General features: G+C 42.8%; 1 protein-coding gene across 6 annotated transcripts in view; it reads right to left on the bottom strand.

The window, feature by feature from the left end:
* Positions 1 to 298: 298 nt before the first annotated feature.
* The window catches only part of DLC1 (DLC1 Rho GTPase activating protein), a 419587-nt gene continuing 396384 nt past the window's right edge, over positions 299 to 23501 (bottom strand). For 5 of the 6 annotated variants that reach the window (XM_068971948.1, XM_068971950.1, XM_068971949.1 and 2 more), the window contains 11 exons: positions 18198 to 18261; positions 15214 to 16622; positions 14152 to 14328; positions 11518 to 11677; positions 11190 to 11388; positions 9345 to 9558; positions 7588 to 7702; positions 5752 to 5970; positions 4741 to 4958; positions 3830 to 4003; positions 299 to 2810 (listed from right to left, as the gene is read on the bottom strand). In XM_068971948.1, coding sequence (XP_068828049.1) covers positions 2690 to 2810; positions 3830 to 4003; positions 4741 to 4958; positions 5752 to 5970; positions 7588 to 7702; positions 9345 to 9558; positions 11190 to 11388; positions 11518 to 11677; positions 14152 to 14328; positions 15214 to 16622; positions 18198 to 18261 — 3070 coding nt within the window. In that variant the 3' untranslated portion in view covers positions 299 to 2689. The remainder of the gene's footprint in view (positions 2811 to 3829; positions 4004 to 4740; positions 4959 to 5751; positions 5971 to 7587; positions 7703 to 9344; positions 9559 to 11189; positions 11389 to 11517; positions 11678 to 14151; positions 14329 to 15213; positions 16623 to 18197; positions 18262 to 23501) is intronic. The other variant, XM_068971952.1, reaches the window with a different exon arrangement.

Here is a 23501-nt window from a genome sequence, read left to right on the forward strand (position 1 = left end):
GCAAATTTTAAGATCTGTATCACATTGTATTGGAGAAATGAGACTGGCTGAATTTCGAGCCCCAAAACTCTCTAATTTAGAATCCAGAGCATCTCTGTAGAGCATCTATGTCTTCTTCAGTTTGAACTTTGAGATTTCACTAGATGTAACAAGTTCCCATCCCTCCCATCTCAAAATGGGCACGGATGAGCCACAGTGACAGAGAGCATCCTAGATTCGATCCATTTTCAAACAACAGACACAAATTCAATCAATTCCATTTGGCAAATAATAAATTTATTAGGTGCCTACAAGTATAAAACACTGAAAGCTGCTGTAGGAGATTATAAAGACATATAGAAGAGCCCTGCTCTCAGAGAGCTTACAACCTAGGCATTTAGTCACAATTAGTAAGTTGGGGCAATATTACTGTAGGTGGTTTAAAGCGGACTTCTTGAAAATGTTCATATCCTTCACATTCTCCTCCGGTCAAATATGTAAGGAATCCTTTGAACAGGAAAGCAAACAGTGGGAAAGAGACCTTTTATGGAATGAATCCATGACCTTGGCTTTGCTTATGAGCATCTTTCAGTTGCTGTTGCTTATTCTTGTAACTTTCTCAGCATCGTTTCCTCGTGACCTTTGTTTGGAGAGCATCTCAGTGCTTCCTGAACCTTCACCAGGGTTTCCTGTTTGTGAGTGAGTGGCTCAGTTGCAGTTTGGCCTTGGAATGATTTGCAGTCTGATTTTTTCCTGAAGCAAATCTATATTTTCATTTCAGCTGATGCTAGGATGGTAAGCCTTGCCATCTGTGGTCTGAAGGGTGGTAGAGAGATGCAATACAATGGAAAGCAGGCCAGACGTTTCCCTTACTTTAAACATTTAATAGTGCACTTACTGGTTATATTCTGTACAGATATAGAGCAAGTTATAAACCTCTTCTTTTATTTACTTTTTTTCACTTAGACTGTATTCATGTAAAGTGTATTTACATTAGCAAAAAAACAAAAAACAAATCAAAAAGCCTTGAGGTACAAAATCCAAAAGAATATCTGAGGTATAAATACAAGTATATTTTAAATAATAATTTTTATCATGCTTTATCTATGTTGGAAAGCACAGTGGACAGGTAGGTGTACATATTTCTTAATAGAATGGTATATACAACATACAATCTTACAAATCTGAAGGCCATTAAAATTGAATATACAAGTATATCTTCATGAGGAACACTAATATCCAAAATACTCAAATTAAACTCTGATCTGTCCCCCGCCCCTTAATTCTTCAAAGAACCTTTGAAATAACACTGACAATGGTAACTAAATTATAACAAAATTAAAATCCTTCTTACAACTCTCATTCATACAGTATTCACTTTTGATCCATATAAAATAAATTTCACTAATACTGTCTTTTGAGCCAACCTTTACTATTACAGTAAAACCTGTATAAAGACCACCCTTCCAAAACCCTGCACTAGTGTATTTTTATTTGTTTTTACTGTGATTAGGACTTTCCATTACTACTAAAATCTATCCCAAGGGCTTCAGAAAAGAGAAGAAAAAGAAATATAGGAAAAACAAAACAAACCCTCTTTGCTGATAAGGACAAATCCAATTAATAAACATACGCAGCTTTAAAAAAATGCTGCTAACAACCATAACGACAACAAGCAACTTTTTGGTTGGGTTACATCTGCAAGGAGTTCCTTGGGGCATAGTTTTCCTGTGTTCTCATACATAGTGCCTTTAAGAGTTTCTCCTAACACAGATATGCAAAGACTTTGCAGATACATAGAAAGTGTTGATACTTGATTCAGAAGTAGACAGAGTGGTCAGTTTTCACATCTCAACTTAAAAACCAAAAACAAAACAAAACTGCTTTGGTGCTAGCAAGGAAGAATTTCCATCCCTGAATTCACCTGTACTGGATGAAAACAACTTTGCTCCTTGCAATCAGATTTAGAGGCAAACTGCATTAGAAAGGGGCTATCTGAGTAAATTACAATCACTTTTAAGGTAAAGAAGAGGTTGGTGGAAAATATGTCTACTAATTCAGAAAAGAAAAGAAAAAAAGACATGGGTGGGTTGTCCAACACCCCAAAATAAAATAAATGGGTTCCCTTTGTGGATGATTCCATGGGTAGTCAGATATTCCAGGTTAAACTGAACCTGGTGCATCAAAATCCTTCTTGGAGGTGTCTCAGTGTGCCAGACACTGCGGCCCAACTTACACATCTCTGCCATTCAACCAGCAACAAACACACATACACACACTCCTCTGTGCAAACCTTTCTTTGCTCTTCTCAGTGAGAAAACATGTCAAAGAGGACCAACTATTCCAGTGGATACACCCATCCCTCCACACACTGCAAAGAAAATGACAGGTACACGTACACAGACACTGACATTGCAAGAAAATGAAGTCTCTTCATTATCTTCCCTAATGCAGTTATAGAGTTTTGCTTCTCAGAAGCAATTCAAATAAGAATTTTTTTTTTTTTTGCACAGTCATATATTCCAGTCAAGGTCCATAATATAGACCTTACACAAACAGGAAGCAGCTTTAAAAAGGTATCAAATCGCTATAGTCAATTCCCACTCTCCAATTTGTAGTTTCGTTTCAGGATCAGACACTGAATCCAATCTTCCAAGAACTGGCAAGTGTTATAGAAACAAACACCCAGACAGTGGACACGCTTCAGGAATCACCTAGATTTGGTGTCTTTGGTTTCAGTGTTCTGATGACTGAAGGAGTCTCGGATCTTTACCACTTCAGCTGCACACAAATGTCCAAAAGATTTCGTGTACCACTCTGGCATGTGGCCCCTACGGCAGACAAAAAGGAAACGCAAACAAATTATTCAAGTTGGAAAACCCTGAATCAGCCGAAGGGAGTTCTGAATACACTTCTATTTTTTGACGTGCAAATGTGCAAGTAAAGATCTCTCTTACTATCCCAAAGTAATCTCCTGACATCTTCATCACACTTATGGAACCAGAAGTTTCTCAAGGAACAGCATACTGAGTGCAAATATGGGGTGAGACTGGGCTTCCCTGGTGGTTCAGATAGTAAAGAATCTGCTTGCAATGCAGGAGACCTGGGTTCGATCCTGGGGTTGGGAAGATCCCCAGCAGGAGGAAATGGCAACCCACTCCAGTATTCTTGCCTGGAGAATCCCACGGACAGAGGAGGCTGGAGGGCTACAGTCCATGGGGTCACAAAGAGTAGGACATGATCGAGCAACTAACACACAGAGACTGGGTATAACTATTCAGGAAAGCTCTGGCAAATCAAACAAAAACAGATAACAGATACTTGAAGTACGGCAATGTAAAGACTTCAAACAAGAATTGATTTAGCAGGAGAGTCACTTTGGAAAGTTTTCAGAGGTTGATTTTTTTTTTCTTGTTGGTATTACTTCCTGCATTTTATTCATTTTTTGATAAGAAATCACACTGATCTAAGACACAGAGCATAGGCCTAATTAATTACTAAAAGGGTATGTCATATTATTCAAATATCTTTGAATATAAAATAACACATATCGGCTTGCTGATTCAAACTCTCATTTCCTGTGGCTTTAAGCTCATGGCAGAACCACCATATATCTGCATTGCTTTAATACCAAATTCTCTAAAGGGTGGAAATTAGTAAGTGGTATCCAGAAGACCCAGAAATGTGAAGGAGTTACTTTATAAACACTGCTCTTCATGGAGCATCCAAGATGCAAGGATGTATTCATTTAAGTCTTTTTTTTTTTTTTTGCATAGACAAAAAGTCTGAATCTACTTTATGCCCCTCACTCACGATGTCAAAAAAAAAAAAAATCAGCATCAGAACGTACCTTAAGTCTGCTCTGCACATGTAGGTGAGTTTGGATTTCCCTGACCCACAGGGTTCGATCAGATATCTGGCCAGGAGCACATTGACCCTCACTCCCACCACAGGGGCCCGGTCATGATCCACCGAGGTGAGTAAAAGGGCACAGGCTCCCTTGGGCAAATTAGTCCTCCATGTTCTGCAGAGACAAAACAAGAAGGGGAGTAAATGGGAGGTTCCTGGAAGCCAAGTTTAAAACAGGGCCTCACTCTTACAGGAGGGAGCTAAAAGGCAGGATAGGGGCCCCCTGGTGACCCAGCCTGGGCAGAAAGCATCCTTGTGCAAGAACTCACGAATGGCTCACTCTGTACAGAGCCCCTTCTGCAGTGGGTATACAAGCTCACACAGTCACTTCTTTGAAAGAGAACCAAACTGAAGTGAATTTGAAAACCCTTTTTATGTTTCACAAATGTACTAGAACGTGGACGTCCAAACTTACTCTGTTGGAAAAGTTCTGGACTAATGATGTGACATTTCCTCAAAGATTTTTGAAATTCTTCCTTCAATAATGTCTTCAGAGAATGTAGGAATTACATATAAATCAGCTTCAACCACAGCTCACTTGGGACCCAAATGTTATTTCCTGGCTGATGCATTCACTAGCTATTTCTGAGAAAATCTATCCTAAAGGGGAAAAAATAGCTACCACTGAGCACATTTGATGGACTGTGCCTCTCTCTGTGAGCTCAGTTCCAAGACTTCAAACCATTTTCAGGGATGGACACACTGCTGGAATAAATGCAGATGTTATCTTTCTTATCTGGAAGGGTTCAATGCTTTTATGGAAGCACATGTTCTATTTTAAGTAATTTTAATGTAACTTTCAGTGACATATAAGCTCATTCTTGCCACAATAATCAATCTGGAAGCTCTCACCTCAGAACGACATAGTCCCGAGCAGGATGGGGCGCCATACTGTTTTGGACGTACTGGTAAATTTCAGTCTGGCTGTCCAGGATTTCAATCACTTTTGAATCCAACAAGTCTACATCCCAGAGGTGCTGCTCTTTCAGGAGGCGCTTTAAGATTTCCTCGGGTGTTGCAGGGACTTCGATGGTTGCCCGCCAAAGCCTCAGAGGTGGTCCTTCACTCACCTGAGAAGAGGACGGACTTTTCAGTGCCGAGACAGTCCCTACACATCTAGGCTCTTAAGACAAGCTGCTAGCCGGGTACATGGACCTAATGCTTACTTCTGACTTTAATAGGCTGCTGACCTCAAGTATATTCAAGATCAGAAAAGAAAGCAGATAGGACTGCTGGTGTCACCTCTGATTTTATTTGTTTTCCTGGGACCCATATCAGGGTCAATGCAATGAAAGTAAGATTTGTTTGCACATCCAAGCCTGCATGGCCATCCGGACTGTGCTCAAGGTTTTTTTCTTCTCAAGGTGGTAGAGACAAGTCAACAAATACCTCCATGTGCATGGAAAGTCACACAGGATATCTCTGCCCTCAAGGGGCTTTCAAGTTAAACCAACCATCCCTGCCCCCAGCACTCCTTGCTTATTAGAGGGCCAGGAAAAGAGTGACTGAGAACGGAGGAGAGCCTGAGGGGGTTCCAATCAAAGGATGGAAACAGCCAGCTCCTCATAAAACGCCCGGAGGCCCAAGACCATTAGTAACACATTCCAGGAAACTCTTGCATGATTCTGTGGAGCCAGAGGATTTCACTAGGGAGCTTCCTCTGACATGAGTTCAATGAGCACCATCCCTCACTGAACTGGTTTCCACTCTTACCTCGGGGATAATGAATCACCTATCTGCCCAGCTCTAGAGGGAAGCCAACGGGTGACAGACCGCCACTGTGTTGCCAAAAGGGTTTGGTCTCTAATGAATCCAAGTCCCAACCACCAGACTCGGATGGCCAACAATGAGGATACGACTTACCTTCTTATAGGAGAGCTCAGCCTGCTCAGATGTGGAGTAGCTGACCCAGCCTTTGAACTTCTCCTTGACCTCTTTAAACAGGCTGTCCACACAGTCTTGGAGGAAGTGTTGGTAGTCGGCTGAGTCATCATTACAAAGGCGTCCTAACGCTTCGAGGGTAAGGGGCTTTAGCTCCTGTTCGGTGTAGGAATTTCGACATCGGCTCATTTCCTCAGGAACCTGGGAGGGACACGAGAGACAAAAAGGGTGTCTGTTGCCCATCGGTGGAAGTGGCAGGATCCTCAAGGCTGTGAAAGCAGTCTAATCCCCCTGCCTCCATCAGGTGAAGGGTGTCCCTGCTGACTTCACATGGTATCACGAGGATGCCAGCAGAGCTGCCTTCATAAAGGTACCTAGAAAGCTTATTCCTGTGTGAGGTCCTCCTCCTTAGGAAGAAGTTGGAGTAGAAGACAAAGTGACTAAACAAGGCCTATACGGATGAAGACACAGAATTTTTTTTTTTTTGAAATTGAAGTGTAGCTAATTGTTTTATATACTCCATTTAAAGTTATGATAAAATATTGGCTATATTCCCTGTGCTGTACAATATCTTGTGGTTTAACCCCTCAAACCACTATTTTGCTCTCTATACCCGTGAGTCTGTTTCTGTTTCACTGTATTCATTCTTTTGTCTTATTTTTTAGGTTCTACATGTAAGTACATACTTGATTTTCCCTGCCTGGCTTATTATACTAAGCATAATGCCCTCTAGGTCCATCCATGTTGTTGCAAATGGCAAAACTCAAAATTTCATTCTTTTTTTTTTAATGGCAGAGTAGTATTTCATTTTATAGACATACACACAGACACACCCCACATATTCTTTAGTTCTTTATCCTTTCATCTGACGGACACTTAGGTTTAGTGTTTTTTTTTTCCCTTGGATATACACCTAGGAGTGGAATTGCGGGATTATAAGGTAGTTCTCGGAGGAGGCAATGGCACCCCACTCCAGTACTCTTGCCTGGAAAATCCCATGGATGGAGGAGCCTGGTGGGCTGCAGTTCATGGGGTCGCTAAGAGTCGGACACGACTGAGCAACTTCACTTTCACTTTTCACTTTCATGCATTGGAGAAGGAAATGGCAACCCACTCCAGTGTTCTTGCCTGGAGAATCCCAGGGATGGGGGAGCCTGGTGGGCTGCCGTCTATGGGGTCACGCAGAGTCGGAGATGACTGAAGCAACTTAGCAACAGCACCAGCAGCAAGGTAGTTCTATTTTTAATTTTTTGAGGAAAGGCCATACTGTTTCCCATAGTGGTTGCACCTCATACAGAATTTACTTCAGATGATTTGTAGCTTTTGTTTTCTAAGTAAAGGGGTATGAAGGTTGGCAATTTCATGAAACGTATTAACTCTACTGAGCTTATATATTTTAAAATATATAAATAAGACATTCTCAGACTACATATATAATTTCCAGCTTGGAAAAGATCTTTTGGTTACGATGTGAACAACTATGGAGCTCAAGATTTTGCCCCTAATTACATTATCCTCAACAAATAACAACGGAGAAGGCAATGGTAACCCACTCCAGTACTCTTGCCTGGAAAATCCCATGGACAGAGGAGTCTGGTAGGCTGAAGTCCACGGGGTTGCTAAGAGTCGGACACGACTGAGTGACCACTTTCATGCATTGGAAAAGGAAATGGCAACCCACTCCAGTGTTGTCTGGAGAATCTCAGGGATGGGGGAGCCTGGTAGGCTGCCGTCTATGGGGTTGCACAGAGTTGGACACGACTAAATTGCCTTAGCAGCAGCAGCAGCAACAAATAACAAGACTTTCCATCTCCCTACCTGGAAAAGCTTCTTGCACTCAGCAATCATATGGGCTAGCCCTTGAGTGGCAGCGAGATTCTCATTCAGATCTTTCTGATCTGGTTTGCCCAAACTCTGTTTTCTTTGCATTACCCTAGAGAGAGAAATGAGGGAGAGACAAGATTCAAATGTTTATATATTTTTAATCAGTGTGTTATTCTAGGAAACCTAAAAGAGAGAAAAAGGCTATTTCACTGGAGCTTATTTGACATTAAATAGTTGAAGAGAGTTTTACTTTGGTCACTAAAATTTCTCAGTTGTATCAACAACATACAAAAAACATGAAACAGACTGTCTCTGATGAAATCCAGGCTATTTAAAACCATCATGTTAGGGGGTTCCCTTGTGGTCCAGTGATTACATATCTAAGCTCCCAAAGCAGTGGGCATGGGTTCAATTCCTGGTCGAGGTAACTAAGATTCCCCCATACCATGCAGCCCATAAAAATAAAACCACCATGTTAAATAGGTTCCTATTGAAACAGAGAAGCTTCTAAGGTCTATACATGAGGGGTGGGGAGAAGGAAAGGCAGCTCTGACTGGTGGGTGGGTGGGAAACACTGGTCATTGGGGTAAACAGGATCATTCTTTCCAGTTCAAAATTAAACAGGAGCCCCTCCTGTTGGTGAGAGAAAAGTCTATTGTTTCCTAGAGGTTTTGTCTTAATCTTATCTGATCTCTTTCTACTGCTCCCCTTTAGTTCTCTATCCCATTAAAGCAGGAATGCTCAGGTCAATGGTTAGAACTAGTTAATTAAGCATTGTATGTCTTTCGGAGGCAAAGCTAACTTCACCTAACACAACTAGGCCCCATCCCAACAGCTGAGAACTATCTGTCAAGTTCCTTTAGAGTTGAGGAAAAGGATCAGCAGGATGAATTTGGTAGAAAGGAGTTAATGATGCCTTTCCTATTTTATATAAAATATTTGTGTAAGTAAGAAGTTCCTCTGCCATTTTTTCCCCATCAGACAGAAGCAAGTTAGTTACTTAATGGACCTGCCCTGCAGTCCCACCTCATGTATAAAATAGATACTAACAGCAGCTTCACCTCCTTCAATTGTTAGGAGGATTAAAGTTGATAATGAAAGTCCAGGGTGTAGACCCTTGCTGGGGACAGAATACGGTGCTGAGCAAACATCAGGCTTAATTATTTTCCAGATTCCTCGACTTCCACAGTCACTTCACCTTCTCTGCATCTAAGGAGAAACTGCAACATTGGCTCGGCCGGGTTCTTAACTTCGAGGCTGAACACCATCCTTACTTATTTCACATCCAGCTCCTTTCACTCTGTGGCACAGGCCAGCAGCTCGGTTCCACTGAAGAAGCCAAGCCAGACTGGCTCTATTTATGCAGAAGCCAGGACTGTTTTTGAGGTCAGTAAACCCTCACGATTCTTTGTGGGTAGAAAGCATGATGACCATGTTACCGAGGGCACTGACAAAGGGTCAGGGGAAACCCCTGCCGTGGCAGAGCAGGAATGCAAATGTTTCTCAAAAGCGGGTTAAAACTAGATTGTCTAGGAGGCCACACGGCCAGGGCTGAGTAGGAAGGATGGGAGAGGCACAGGGGAGGAACGTGGGCTGCGAAAGAAGGAGGTCAAACTCCGTTTTGCTGGATTCAGGTACTAACACAACCAAAAAACAGGTGGACAGCCGTGCCAGGACAGGGAGGCTGCCGCGGGCTGAACAACGGGGCGTGTGCATCGTCACCGCGCGTGCGCAGCTCACTGGCCCCGTACCTTGGGGAGGAGTTCTCTCTCTTCAGAGTGTTGAGGTGGAAGAGAGAAGGCGCCAAGCACACGGCCAGGTTGGTGGGGGTCATCTGGTTCTCCTTGACGGCTGCAGTGACATCGCTCAGGAAGTAAAGGAGCGTTTGTAGGACCTCTCGGTTCTCGTCGGGCAGGAGCATGATGGCGGCCTTGATCGCCTGGAGACGCTGGTCCTTGGGCACATCTGCACGACACCAGCACTTCCCCCGTCAACCCAGTGATTTTCCATGTACGTTTGCAAGGAAACGTCCCAAAAGCAAATACTGGCACCAAAGACCTCAGCCCAACACTGAGCAAGCACTTGCAGAAAGTGTACTTGAGGTTAATATGGAAGAGATTAGGGATTGCACCAACGTCACTGCCCTCAAGTATTTCCTGCCTGTGGAGGAACTGAGAATTTTAAACACCCACCATGCCAATATACTCCTAAATCCACCTCAGAGTTCAGCTCCAGATGATGTCTGCTGTTTTCTTTTAGTTTACAGAAATTTGGTTTCTTTCTTTTCTAAGTACTTTTTTCCCAAAACTCCTAGTTTCCTCAATTACTGAACATTACAGGCTTATACTTTTGTTCAGTTTCAAGAAATTATTAAAGACACATACAAGAGTACAAAAACTGAGATTTCTTCACTTTGACTACAAAGTGTTCAGCATCTCCAAGGACTTTCCTAATTTTAACTGATCTGCTCATTCTTTAAATGAGGAAAGGAAGCTGCTAAAATATTCAATTTAAACAACAGATGTTTTTTATGTAGTAATTTAAGCTTTGGAAAGCCTACTGAGAGGCTAGTAGTAAAAATACATGCTTGAGAAATAAACCCATAAAAATATAAATAATATAACAATATAATATAATGTATATATATGTATAAACTAATAAAGCAGGTAGAAAATGCTAAACACAACTTTCAGGTCTCCTATACTAGGCAAAATTTTTCTTTTGAAAGGCATGTGGTGGAAAATTCAAGTCACTCAAACACAGCTCCATAGGACAAACTGATTAAACAGCTCCATGGTTACAATACATAACAAATACCTTGGTGGGGGAAATGTGACCTGTGTTTTCATAAAATCTGAAAGGATGAAACAAATAATGAAATAATCCAGACCAGCTCCATTTCTCATAAAATCAAGTCCCATGCGCCAATTCTAAAGACAATTCTAGCTCTGAGAGAAGCTGCTTTTAAATTACATTGCTGTAATACCACACTGAGCCAAGAAAAACACAAGGCTGTAAAAGCTATAATCCTGATCTTGATCATTAATTTAGACAACTGTTTGCTTTAAGCTTTACTTAAAAGTGAGATGGGCATGGGGATTGTTTTCCCAACTATTTCTGGCAGAAGCTGAGATGCATAACAGAAAGATTATTTATTCATTTTACAGCAAGATAAAACACATGGACACCTGTGAAATTTTAAACACAACAGGCTTTGCTAGAGAGAAGTGAAGCAACTGAAATACCTATAGACAAGCCAGAGAGAGAGAGATCTTGGAACCTGCTCTTTTAAGTATGTTAGATTAACACTGTTCTTGAAATGAATGAAAAAAAATGAGTTCTCAGATTTGAATGTAAAAATGTATAATTGCTTAGTAATCGGAGAATGATGACAAAGGAGTTTTTCCTGCACTACTCAACAGATGTACAGAAATCTGTTTTGCAAACAAGGCAAAAAAGAAACAAAACAAAAACTGATGACCTGTCTCTAAGAGGTCACGATGTGGGTCCAAAAGAATGGCATCAAAGGAGCTACAGGTTTTGGCTGACCCCACTTTGCCCCACCACCAACCATGTCAAGGTCAAAGAATACTCACATTGGTATATCTGCAGAAAGGTTTCTGAGAGTTTGTTTGTCATCAGTGGCTCAGGCAGATCTCGAAAATACTGCTTCAACATGTCTGCCACATCATAAGCAGACTGTCCCTCATAGTTGACACAATCTATGGTGCTTTCATTCATCTGGCGCAGAGCCTGAATCCGGGATTTGACACCCGATTTTCTGAAGAGGCCAACCTTTGTTGGAAAAACAAAACAAAATGTAACGTGTCAAGAGGGAAGCAACATTTTCACTGCAGAACTAGAAAATGATGCATGCACCTGAACTCCCATGATTAAGTGGGACCTGCAGACATCGGCTCTCACCTGATCCAAACAATGGTTGCGGAGGTAGCGCATGGCCTGCTGGATGCTCTGGGGGAGGGGCTGTCCTGTGCGCTGAACGTTGACTGTCAGAGGTACCCCAAATACATTCCGGTCCTTGTAGTCTGGAACCTTGATCCTTTTCATGAACTTGGGCACAGCCCTATTGAGAAAACATTGGAGTCGGGAGGGGTACATTTACTCGTCTTCTGTACATTTTGTCCACCTCTGTAGGTAAACCATGTGGGTTCTAGATCTGTGCTAATAAGGTGGCTACTTAAATTTAAATTAAACAAAATTACAAATTCAGTTCCTTAGTCATATCAGCCACATTTTAAGTGCTCAATAGCCATTTGTGGCTGGTAGCTACTTCTGGGCGGTGGAAATATGGAACATTCCTACCACTACAGAAAGTCCCACTGGACGGTGCTGTTCTAGATTTTCTAACAGTTGGGGCCATGAGGCCCAATAACATTTCCTCAGCTGGGGATTCTCCCTCCACTGCTAGCTCTGAGAATGGGGCCTATATTCTTAAGGGAGAACATGGGCTTCCTTCCAAAGTGGCGGCACAGGAAGGAACGAGAGGAGAAAGCTACAGTCAAGACCCTAAGTAGGCACTTCATTTGTCCTGAAAATGGATGAGAATCATTTCTAAGCTCTTGATGAGATCCCAAAGTATTTAGGGTGAAAAAAAAAGATCAGAATAAAAAAACAACAACAGCAAATGCATGATGTTGGTCCCACATAATGAGAACCAACTCCAGAGCTCAATGTAGGGTGCGGGGTGGGGGTGGGGGAGGAAGGCAAGGGAATGACCTGAAGTCAAAATAAATTCTCCTGCTGATGACCCGAGAGAACACAACATCTTTAGCTTTCTAAAGGAAGACAGAGGAGAACAATGAGGGTTTTGTGAACCTACCCCAGGCTCCCTGGAGTCCTGACACCAGGTCCAGCCTGAGCAGTGTATGCAACAGCAGGAAACCGCTGTCATGTATTTAATGCTGTCAAGCAGAAATTCCAGCTCGACAAATGACCTCTCTGAGTGGGACAAGGAAGGGCAAAGCTGAACAGGAAAAGAACTTTGTGTAGAATTTCTCCTTACTCCGTGGATCCCACAGCATGAGGCTTTAACGTTTGGTTTTGACTCATGGGAAAAACTGACCAGAACTCAAGAAATATTCTGGACTTTCAGATTCTTGAGGGTTTGGTGGTGACGGGGGATGGTGGGCCACTCAGAACCGAGAATGTGAAACATGCAGTTTTAAATAGCCAGCAGGGAAACTCTGGCTCGAAGCACAGAGGAACCCTGCGGAAGGCAGCCTGCCTTGACTTTAGACTGCTAAACCCACAGCCACGGTGTGTTTCTGTTTATAGCTCTAGGAAAGGTAAAACTGAAGTGCAGGGCCAAATCCGTATTTCCATACAGTGAAGTATATGGATCGCGGCTGTAAGTATGCATAATACTCGCTTTGTCGGGGGAGAAAAGCCCAGCGGCGGAATGTACAAGGAACACATTACGATCTCCACCGAGAATCTGAAGCATGTGGGGGATAAACCAGTCAATACTTATTTCTGTCATTCAGAACAAACAACTTCTGTATTTAGCAGGGCTCACATAATAACAGCCTTTGAACAGGAGATGCTTTGATGCTGAAGTTAACCTCACTACGAGTCCCAAGGAGGGGAGGAGCTGGGGAGAGAAGTTACGTTGCTACATTGATTCTGGTTTTGCTACCAAGTGCTACTCATGAAATGGACCGAGTCTCCATTTTACAAAGAACTAAAATTGTGCAAGTGGATAATGAAGACTTAGATTAGTGAAAAGACTGAAGGAAACCCAGCTGATACTGCAAAATGCGCTGGGACATCAATGTAGAGACATTTGTCTGCTCTGCACTCAGTAGGAAAAATATGCACATAATGGCTCCTGTCCATGACCTATTCAGCCCAGCAGTCTACATCTCACGGTATACACACCAAGGGCAGTACTTTTCGGGAGTATGGACAGATCAATAAATTTTATTTTCGTACATTATTTTTGTTTATAATATATTAGCATGGTAAATTCCTTTATTTTTCACTGCTCAAGAATCTTTGTTGGAAAAAACATAACCTGAACTCTTTAGCCCAGGTAGATTTTTGTGATATTGCAGATACCTGTATCAATCAAAAATGATTTCTAAGAAACGTGCATGAAGCACTGTACATCAAGCATTTCAAAGTTGCTCTATGGATAGGATGCTCTAGCATAGGATGCTCTAACATCCTATGATCTAAAATTTTCTTCCCTTCCTTCCAAAACATGATCTAATTCTGTACATGTATTTGCCTGTAGTAGGCTATTCCTACCACTGGGAAGGAAGAGCCTGGACAATGTGGTAGAAGAGTAAAGAAGTCTCACCCTATCAACTGGCACTTTGTCACTCCTACTGCTGAAAACTCAACCAAGCCTGATGGAAATTCTCTAAAGCTATACCAGCTTAAGCAGTACTGCACATGGACTCAAGAATGCAGACACTTACAGCGTCGGGATGATGAACTAAAGATACAGGATCCACCTGTTACACCCTCAGTGCTGGGACAGCGCTGGTTGAAAATGTTTTCAAATATGGTTCACTGGGCAGTTTAAACCCTTACCAGCTAAAGCCATGCTTATTAGAAGGCGTGTATTTCTCCAGCAGGGCGGTTAACTTCAAGAGGGAGTACTTCTGCAGCAGGTTCATCTGGGCCACAGACTGGCAGTTAATCTGCAGTGACACGGAGTTTAGGCTCGGCCGATGAGAGCTCTGGAAGCTGTGCCATCTTAGCCTGTGCCTGTGAGAGAAGGGGGTGGAATGTTAGTACGAAAGCTTTTTAATGGGTTGACGCACAGTCAGCAGGGGTCACTCACTGGCCTCTGATCTTAGGAACTGAGAAGATTCAATTTCCATTCCAGTCTATTTTACTTTGTCCTGTGGTGAAATACATACATAAATAAAATTTACTCCTTTTACCACTTTTAGTATACAGTTAAGTTCCCTGGTGGCTCAGCTGGTGAAGAATCCGCCTGCAAGGTGGGAGGCCTGGGTTCGATCCTTGGGTTGGGAAGATCCCCTGGAGAAGGGAACAGCTACCCACTCCAGTATTCTGGGCTGGAGAATTCCATGGGCTGTATAGTCCATAGGGTTGCAAAGAGTCAGACACGACTGAGCGGCTTTCACTCAGTCAAGTACATGAAGCATTAAATACATCCATAGTGTTGGAGTTCCCTGGTGGCTCAGTGGTAAAGAATCTGCCTGCCAAGCAGGAGACGTGGCTTCAATCCCTGTGGTAGGGAAGATCCCCTGGAGGAGGAAATGGCAACCCACTCCAGTATTCTTGCCTGGGAAATCCCATGGAGAGAGGAGCCTGGCGGGCTACAGTCCATGGTGTCAGAAAGAATTGGACACGACTGAAGTGACTGAGCAACGATGACGACAAAGTGTTGCACAATCAATCAACCCCGCTATCCATTCACAGAACTGACTTCTTCCCAAATTCTGGTACCCAGTGAACAATGTTCATTAATTTTTTAGGATGATAGGATTTTCCCATCTAGCACTTTCCTTAGGAATTTCATGGCTATAAATGGTTCAATCCCATGTTCCCTACACAGCAAGCAGAAGCAGCCCCTTTCTGATCACCCACCCCTCACCCCCACCAGGTAAGAAAAATTCTTACCTGTTGGACCTGGTCAGGGAGGCCCCGACCCCAGAATCCCTCCTTTCCGGGATGTCAGAGGGCTCCTCAGGCTCATTCAATGAGTTGCCTGTGCTGTCCAGGTCACTGGGGGTGGCTCGGTCATTGTCCACATCCAGGTGTATCTGCTTGGGAGAGGACGGGCATGGTGAGACCGAGTCCAAGGCCGAGTCGGAGTCTCCCTCATCGGAAAACTTCTCCGACCACTGGTTGACTATCCTCTGCATCCCCTTCACGTGGTAGAGGATGTCATCCAGCTCAGGGAAGATGTCCTCGTTCTCCAGATCGGCCAGGTCACCCGAGCTGGAATAGAGGATGGAGCCCGGCACGTTGTCATAGATACTCAGGCGGCTGCTCACGGAGCTCGAGGAGTTACGCCTCTTAAGTTCCTTGGGGCTGCTGTTTTCTCTCCTCAGGCTGATGTGGCCGGGGCCGTGGAAGCTCCCAGTCCTCCAGTTCACAGAGCTGTTATTCCCTGAGGGAGAGAAACTGCCATTGGAAAGGGCTTTCGGGAAGGTGCCGGGCTTGTGATCTTCTGGGATGTAGAACACTGTGTCCTCTGGGTAGCTCTCCCGGTTTTTACAGTTCTGCTCCATGACGTTGTTGAACGTGGACTGATTGAAGGGATCGAAGCCCTCCAAGTACATGCCTCCCCGCTTGTTGCAGGCGCTGAGGCTCCGGGTCCTGGTGACGGGACTGGGCGTGCTCACGTTGCTGCTGGTCTCAGACTGGCTGCTGCTGCTGCTGGTCTGCGTGGAGCTGGATATGCTCCTCTTCCGTACCATGGGGACGTTGATGTGGTTGCCGTTGAGGGCAGAGATCTCCACGCAGTTCAGCTGCTTCAGTTTCTCCTCGTCTACCCCCTCCTGCAGGATGGGCCCGCTGATGATCAGACCCAGCTTGGAAGGCGCCTTGTGCTTGCTGTGGTGGGAGCCCTTGAGCTTTAAGCTCTCCATGCGCTTCAGCAGGCTGTGTGTCTTGGACTTGGCAGTCTTCTCATGGCCCTTCATGCTGAAGCTGAAGCTGGACAGTTCCTTGGGAGAGGGCAGGCTGCAGAAGGAGTCATCGTTGCCTACAAAGGTGCCGGAGGAGCAGACGCTGAGGACGGAGTTAGTCCGGGCTGGGGCCGCCTCCCCGCGCTGGGGTGCATGGCTGGTGAGGCTGCCTGTGCTGTGGACGGAAGCCACCTCCTGGTGATCGCTGAGGTCCGTCAGCATGTTTTCATGGCTCGGGGCGCTCTTCAGGTGGACAGTGTCTGGGGACCCAGGGATGGGGTCCTGCTTTGGAGAAAAGACGTCGAACTCTTCAAGCCGGGACCACCTCTTGCTGTCCCTCTGGAAAGTCCATTTGCCACTTATTGCACAAGGCTCGTCCTCGTCGGAATCTTCGCTCTGCAAAGACAGAAGGGAACCATTCGTCCCCTGAAACCGGCAGGTAGCACAGGGCAGGGCGTGCCCTGAGGCCCGGGGCCAGGAGACTGACCATAATGCCATTCGTGCCAATACCCGCCCTTACAGCTTTATTATTATTTTTTAAAATAACCAAGATGAATGTAAGCATTTCACAGGAAAAAGCCTGAGCAAGCGTTTCAAGCTAAAGAAGAGTCATTTTATGGAAACTCTGGGATCTATAGGCTGCTCTTAAATAGCTCACAGAGGAAACCTCTGAGATCTGTGAAAATTCCAGGCATGTAAAATATTTTGAACTGGAATCAGCAATGGGTAGGACTCCCTCTGGTCTGCCTCCAGTTTTGCTGTCTGTTGATAGTATGTGTTTATATTCCGTTTTGCAACTAAAATGGTGGTTCTCGAACACTCTCATCTCTCAGCCTCTTCCCTGTTCCTTTTCATTCCTCTCCCACCAACATGGGAACCAGAGTTGGTGCCACAAGAGTCCTATGGCGTTTCAAACTCAGGGATGCTCCAGGCCATTTAATAAGGCCACACAAATACCCAGTTCTGCTGGCATGTAACATGCGCACACCCGCAGAACATCTCTGCTGGTGATGCCCAACTTATAGACGGGACCCAGGGTTACACCACGACAGACTATTGCATCCGAGCCCCTTGATGGGATATCAAGAGGCGCAGTTCAGTGTGACGCACGTGGAGTGTCTCCCGTGAGCAGGGCCCCCCGGGAAAGCGGGTGGAGAGCGCTGAACGCTGACGTGCAGGCTCCTCTCCACAGCTCCTCACAGCGTGAGGTGGGGTTCCCGCTCATTCGTTTAAAAGGTTTAACTCCCCCAGGAAGGCAACTTGGCGCAGGTTAGATAATTAAAATCGGTACTCTGACAGTGAAAAATCTGTTCTTTGACCAAACTCACTTCTGTTTACTCTAATTTGTGGCATTCACTCCCACCACTACACCCACCTCTTCTCCTAAGATCTCATAAGACATCCTCACATTTCAAACACAGGAGAAAATACCATCCGAATCAGTTACGTGCCGGCATTTCACTAGAATGTGTGGGATTTCCAGCCTCCCTCTTTCTCCTCTAATTCCTTTTCTCCCTTCAAAGCTCTAGTCTTCCATATCCCACCAGCCAGCCTTCCCTGCCATCTCTACAGCTTAAAAACACAGGTACTCTTACACATGGGAAGACAGAGTTCCCAAGAACTTCAACTGCAGTTTCTGCAGGGAGGCAATGCAAAATGCACCAGAATTCCTTAAGTCTCATCCCTTTAATATGTTGCAGACATTGAGTTAATGAGGCAAAATCACAGAAAATCTGTTCAGATCAAAAATAGCAGGCGAGACACAGGGTATTGGCTAGCTGCAGCTATTGGTTTCAATTACATAAGGCTACACAGTTTTTGGTAAACCTGTCTGGATTATAACATTTAAAATGTAGGTATTTTTAGAACAAGGAAGTAAGAATTTGTGAAACAAAATCTATCACAAAACACATAATCCAGTTTTTCATCTTCTCCTTTGCTCCTACTCTAGGATACATTTTATATACTCACTCTTTTCCGATGAGGACTGATTTCCAGCTTCATCACCGCACATTTATTTAAAGTATTTAGACGCCTACAGTGCAAAGAAATAACATTAGCAAAGACAGGAAACCAAGGAGGGGTGGATAAATATTTTTTCCAAACAGTTGACGTGTTTGAGTTTCTTTAAATCCATTAATTGAGAAGAGTATCCGAAACTTCTTTAAAAAGTGAAGTTTAAAAATATTTTTATATTTCACAAGTTTTTTTCATTTACATTAACTATTACTATTTTACAGTGAAATGGCACACTGCAGTGGTTCTGTAAAATGCCTCTTATTCTTCACAGAACAAACAACCCTCATTTGAAGACATGTATTCTTCCAATAGCCCCTAAGTTGAGCCATTAAGTATTTCTACCCAGTGCCAAGAAGTAAAAGCCAGTGGTCTCCTTTCACAGAAGCAGGAACATGAACAAGTAACCAAGCTGAGCTGTTGGCGAATAAAGTGTTTGCTGTTGTAATGTATTCTATCTCAAATCAAAATTCAAATGTAAAAATTTAGTTATCTCTGACAAATGATAAACAAATGATAGGTAGCCTGTTAAAAAATTTAGTGAGCTCTGTACAGAAAGGAGATTTGGACTCTCTTTACTACTTAATTCTTTTTTCAGCTTCCTGTATAGGACAGGAAAATGCATTGGTACAGTCGTATCAATAGTGCAAATGATTAATTTTAAAAACTGTATACTTCAAAGGTCAACATCTTTAAAAATTCAAAAAATAAGCGCTTGAGTCAGATTCTTCTTTGGAACAGGAGTCAAATTTTTTACTCTGAATGCTTTTTTTTTTTTTTTAAATTCCTGCCAAAGAGTAATAATTTAAAATTAGGAAAGTAATTTAGCTTCATTGAGAATGAAGTACTTAAAGCAAAACGCCACCTCACTGGGAAATAATGAAATAGCTCAAAGAAAGAAACCCTTTACAGACGCAGGAATAAATGGCATGTAAAACTGAATGACAGCTTTTCAGGCCCCAAATCTTCCTAACATCTTCCAGATGACCATCACTTAGTTGTCTTCAAATGGATCCTTAACATAGCTGCGGTCCAGCATCAGTTAAGATTGCAGTTCTTCCTATTTCACAGGGCAAGCACATTTAATGCACACAAGTTCAAACTGATTCTGAGCCCTCTTCAAGGCTCTATCGTTCTGATCCTGTCCTTGCAGCCTGTCTAATAACTTGGATAAAGGAGGGTAGAAAGTGTTTTTGCCTGCTGATAAGACTGCCTTTGATTTCATAGATTATGTGGTAGCCTGCTTATAGGATAAACAAAGATAATCCTAAACAGAGCACCTATGCTCAGGAAAAGTCTTTCTGATAATGGGAACGGAAAGAACACAAATAACTTAAAAAAAAAAAAAGTCCACAGACATTAAAACGAGTGGATATAAAGTCCCTTTCAAAGGGGCATCCATTACTTCAATGACTTGTATCCACAGTGTTTTAGTTCTCAAATGTTTTTAAGATGTAAAGAATCCAGGATGGTTACAGTCTTAGGTCTGGGTTTCATTAATCAAACCTGAAATCAAATACCCACTTGACTTCATTTGGGCTTTAATGGTCGAGTGGTGTTTATAATCAAGTTTACTAGGCATGGATGCCTCTGGGGGTGGGGGAGGGACTTACTTCACAAGCTGCAGATTTGTGTCAAACAGAAAAGAAGGTCATTTTTGTAAAGGTCAGTGTTATCTTTTTCTCTAGGTAGCACCAAGCTAATGGAGCTTCAAAACTGAAGCCCCGGAGTTATTCCTGAAGTTTTTATGGAATTCACGTGTCCCCTAGACACCTCCAAAGTGAGGGTACTGAGGTGAAGTGGCAGTTGGGGATGCATTCTGGGTCAGGCATTGTGCCTGGAGCCTCACGTGTATTATTTTGTCTTGATAGAGACACTACTATTTATTTTCAATGTCTAGATGAGGAAATGAGGCTTGGAGTGGACACAAACCTGGTCCAAGGCTATAGGACTAAAGCACGGTGACTCTGGCCCTGAGAAGCAGTCTCTTCCGCGTTCCTTTCTAAAATAAATGTTAATCATGATAACATATGGGAGCAGCTTCTACCCTAAGTATGACTCCTCCAGTGAATGGCAGAACACTGGTATCTCACACTGTCTGTCCGGAAGCCCGGGGGGTCCTTTCTGGCCCCCAGGGTCCCTGCTGGCTCAGCTCCTCAGGAATGTGTCAGTCTTATCTGCTGGGCAACTTGCACTCTGCTCAGAGGGGGAGGGAGCACAGAGTGAGCCATCAGAGGTTCAAGAGCTTTGCTGGAGGAGCTGCAAGCACCCTGATAAAACCATGGCAGGCGTGGTCCTGGGCCTCACGTAGTCAAAGTGAAAACAGGGAAAGCAGAAGAGAAGTGAGAAAGGAAAAAGGAACGTATACCTATGGCCTGATATATGGCAGAAACCATCACAATATTGTAAAGTAATTATCCTCCAAAGAAAAAAAATAAGCAATTTAAAAAAAAAGAGAATACAACATCAAAAACAAAAAACAAAAAAACCCCCCAAGAACATTGTTCCCCCATCTCTCTCTAAGAATATACCCCCCAAAGAATAAATACTAGCCAGGTGTCATGAACATCCATGAATAGCTTACCAGTTTTATTCTACTTTGAGATGCTGAAGGTGAAAGGGAAGGTTCAAAGAAATGTATTTCCAAGATGCTGTTATTATTTGGCACTAAAAGGATAATGTTGAGTTTCCTAAGAAATATACTATTTAAAAGTATTAAAAAAAAAAGAAAAAAGGAACAATTTCCCACACAGACCTGACAAATAAAAATTCTTCCAGGCCTTAAAGATATTTTCTTGGAATTACTGCAATTGCTTTTCTTTCAATAGGACCAAAATAGTAACATAGCTGAAATGTACTAAGTGGCTGGGTGCTTCACAGAGCTTAGGCTCTTCAAGGGCAGTTTAATAATAAAGTACAGACTGAAGATGCTACTGTCATTATACGATTTGTTATTATATGATGATCACTTTATTTAAGTAAGTCTTTGGTGTATTCATAGGAGTCAGTTGTAACCTCACAGAAAAACAGCAATGTGGGATATATGAAGTTAGAGAAGATTTCAGAAAAGGTATTCCAAGAGGTCACAGTTTGCATTATCATCTGCATATGCTTCAAGACAAGTGAATCACTCCTCTAGTATTAATACTGAATGTGATGCTCTCGGAATCTTGGCTTTATCATCGGGGTTGGATCATAACAGCAAAGCTAGCGCCGACTGGGACAAGAGCCAATCTCTCCAAGGAAACAAGTATGTTTACTCCTTACAAGTGGTGCATGTTAAGAATGCTGGTGAGCAATCCAAACCCAAACAATCTAGTAGTTGCATAATTACAACTTTTGGTCATTACAAAACTGTATAGAACTTTATATTATTTAAGACAGTATCGTTATCATTCTCAAGAACACACTGCCTACAAGTTTTCTGCTCTTAGTAGATTATGTTAAGAGGTCAGCACCTACTAGATTATTGACCAAAATGAACTTTAAGATCTGCACAACTTGTAAGTACATGAATGTTTATAATAACCTTTAAGCAGAACATGGGAGTGTGTACTAGTATGTAAATGGGAGCTTTTGCTCTGTGTGTGTGTGGAGGGGAGGGGTGGCAGGAAAGAGAAACCATGCAAGAATTATTTCATTTAAAACAAACCTAAAAAAGTTTTAAAAACACTATTAAATATTTAATAATATTTTATTAAAGTAAAACTTTTAGCTGAGTTTCTGTGAACTACAGTACCATATGTATTTAAAATCAACTGCTCAAACTGTTTCAACAAGGCAAAAAGATGGAAGTCTATGAAAGAGTCTGTCTAGGAAAAAACTTAACAGACCACAAGGCAAAGTTTCAAACAACACTACAGATTCAGGGTCTGCTGGCCCTTTGAATTTTGTGGGCTGAGAGAGTACACAGAAGAGGCCAGTCTAGCAAATAAGATAAATACCATCATCAGTAAAAGCAAGTGTCCCCAACTACTCTGATGACATCCCAGGATCTGGAGGGCATTTCCAAGGAAGATGCTTGCCACTTCCTTCTTCTTCAGAACATTCGTTTAGCCCTCTCCAAGGAAAATCATTTGCCATAAGAAGTCTGTTTCTGTGAAAGTGTGGACAAGAGACCTTGGGTTTTTCATTACAATCAACTTGATGACTATTCCTGAATTCTGAATCCTACTCCAAGCCTTTCTCCACATACTCAAATCTGGGTGTCGGTTTTAGGCCTGATAATTTTTAAAGCACTTGACATCCATCATTGCATTTCCTTCTTATACTTAACCTATGAGATATTATTCTACACATAAGAGAAATTGATCCCATGGACTGTAGTCCATGGGGTCACAAAGAGCTGGACACGAGTGGGTGACTGAACAGCAATAACAGCAAGAGAAACTGAAGACCGATCAGAATACACTTGTGGGATCCAAAGAGAGAGCAAGGTCTAGTCGTTTTTAGGCTTTACTTTCCATCAAAGATCTAACAGTACAGATTTACTCCTTTCAAAGAGAGGTAGACTCTCTGATGGTGCTGAGAGCCAGCGTTAGCCACAAAGCACGGAGGATGCCCTTAGACCCAGAACAGGGTAACTACATTTCAAACTGATATTTAAGAAAAAAAAAAGAATCTAATCATGACCCCTTGGGCTATGATGCTGCCATGATATTTTTATGACCCAGAAATTCCTAAGCCATTGCTGCTGTTTACAGGGCACACTCACTCAGTAGCTTGAAATGTGTGAGACGGATGATCTGACGCAATGAGTTATGTCTCCTAGGACACATCTTAGGAGTGACCTCATTTCTAAGTGTTATCACCAGTGATGAATTGAGAAGAAATTAATTCTGTCCCAAAGCTAAGCATTCAAACATTTCAAAAATGTCTGGAGTAATTTATATTCCAGATGTGGTCTCCTTCCCTCCTAAACTGCGTCGGGGACATTTTTTCATTACAGATGACATAGCTATGATATTATACACTCTGCGGGGTGCAGGTGGGGGGGCCTTGGAATCAGGTTCCTTTCAGAAAGTGTCTACATACCCTGGGCTTTTCTAAGCAGTCATTCAATTGGATTTGAAAAGTGACAGTGTTTCTGTGGTTAATGCGGCATTTTTTTTTTTTCTTTCTGAAGCCAGGAGAACTAGTCCATTCCATACTCCATTGTAAATACCATATTTGTCTTTCCCTAAAACTCCTGCTTAAGTTAGGTGCTTCAGAAACCAATGGATGACATAAGAAAGGCAGAAAACAGTATTTTCACAGAGC

This window comes from Capricornis sumatraensis, chromosome 4 (genome assembly GCF_032405125.1).
Source record: "Capricornis sumatraensis isolate serow.1 chromosome 4, serow.2, whole genome shotgun sequence".
NCBI lineage: Eukaryota > Metazoa > Chordata > Mammalia > Artiodactyla > Bovidae > Capricornis > Capricornis sumatraensis.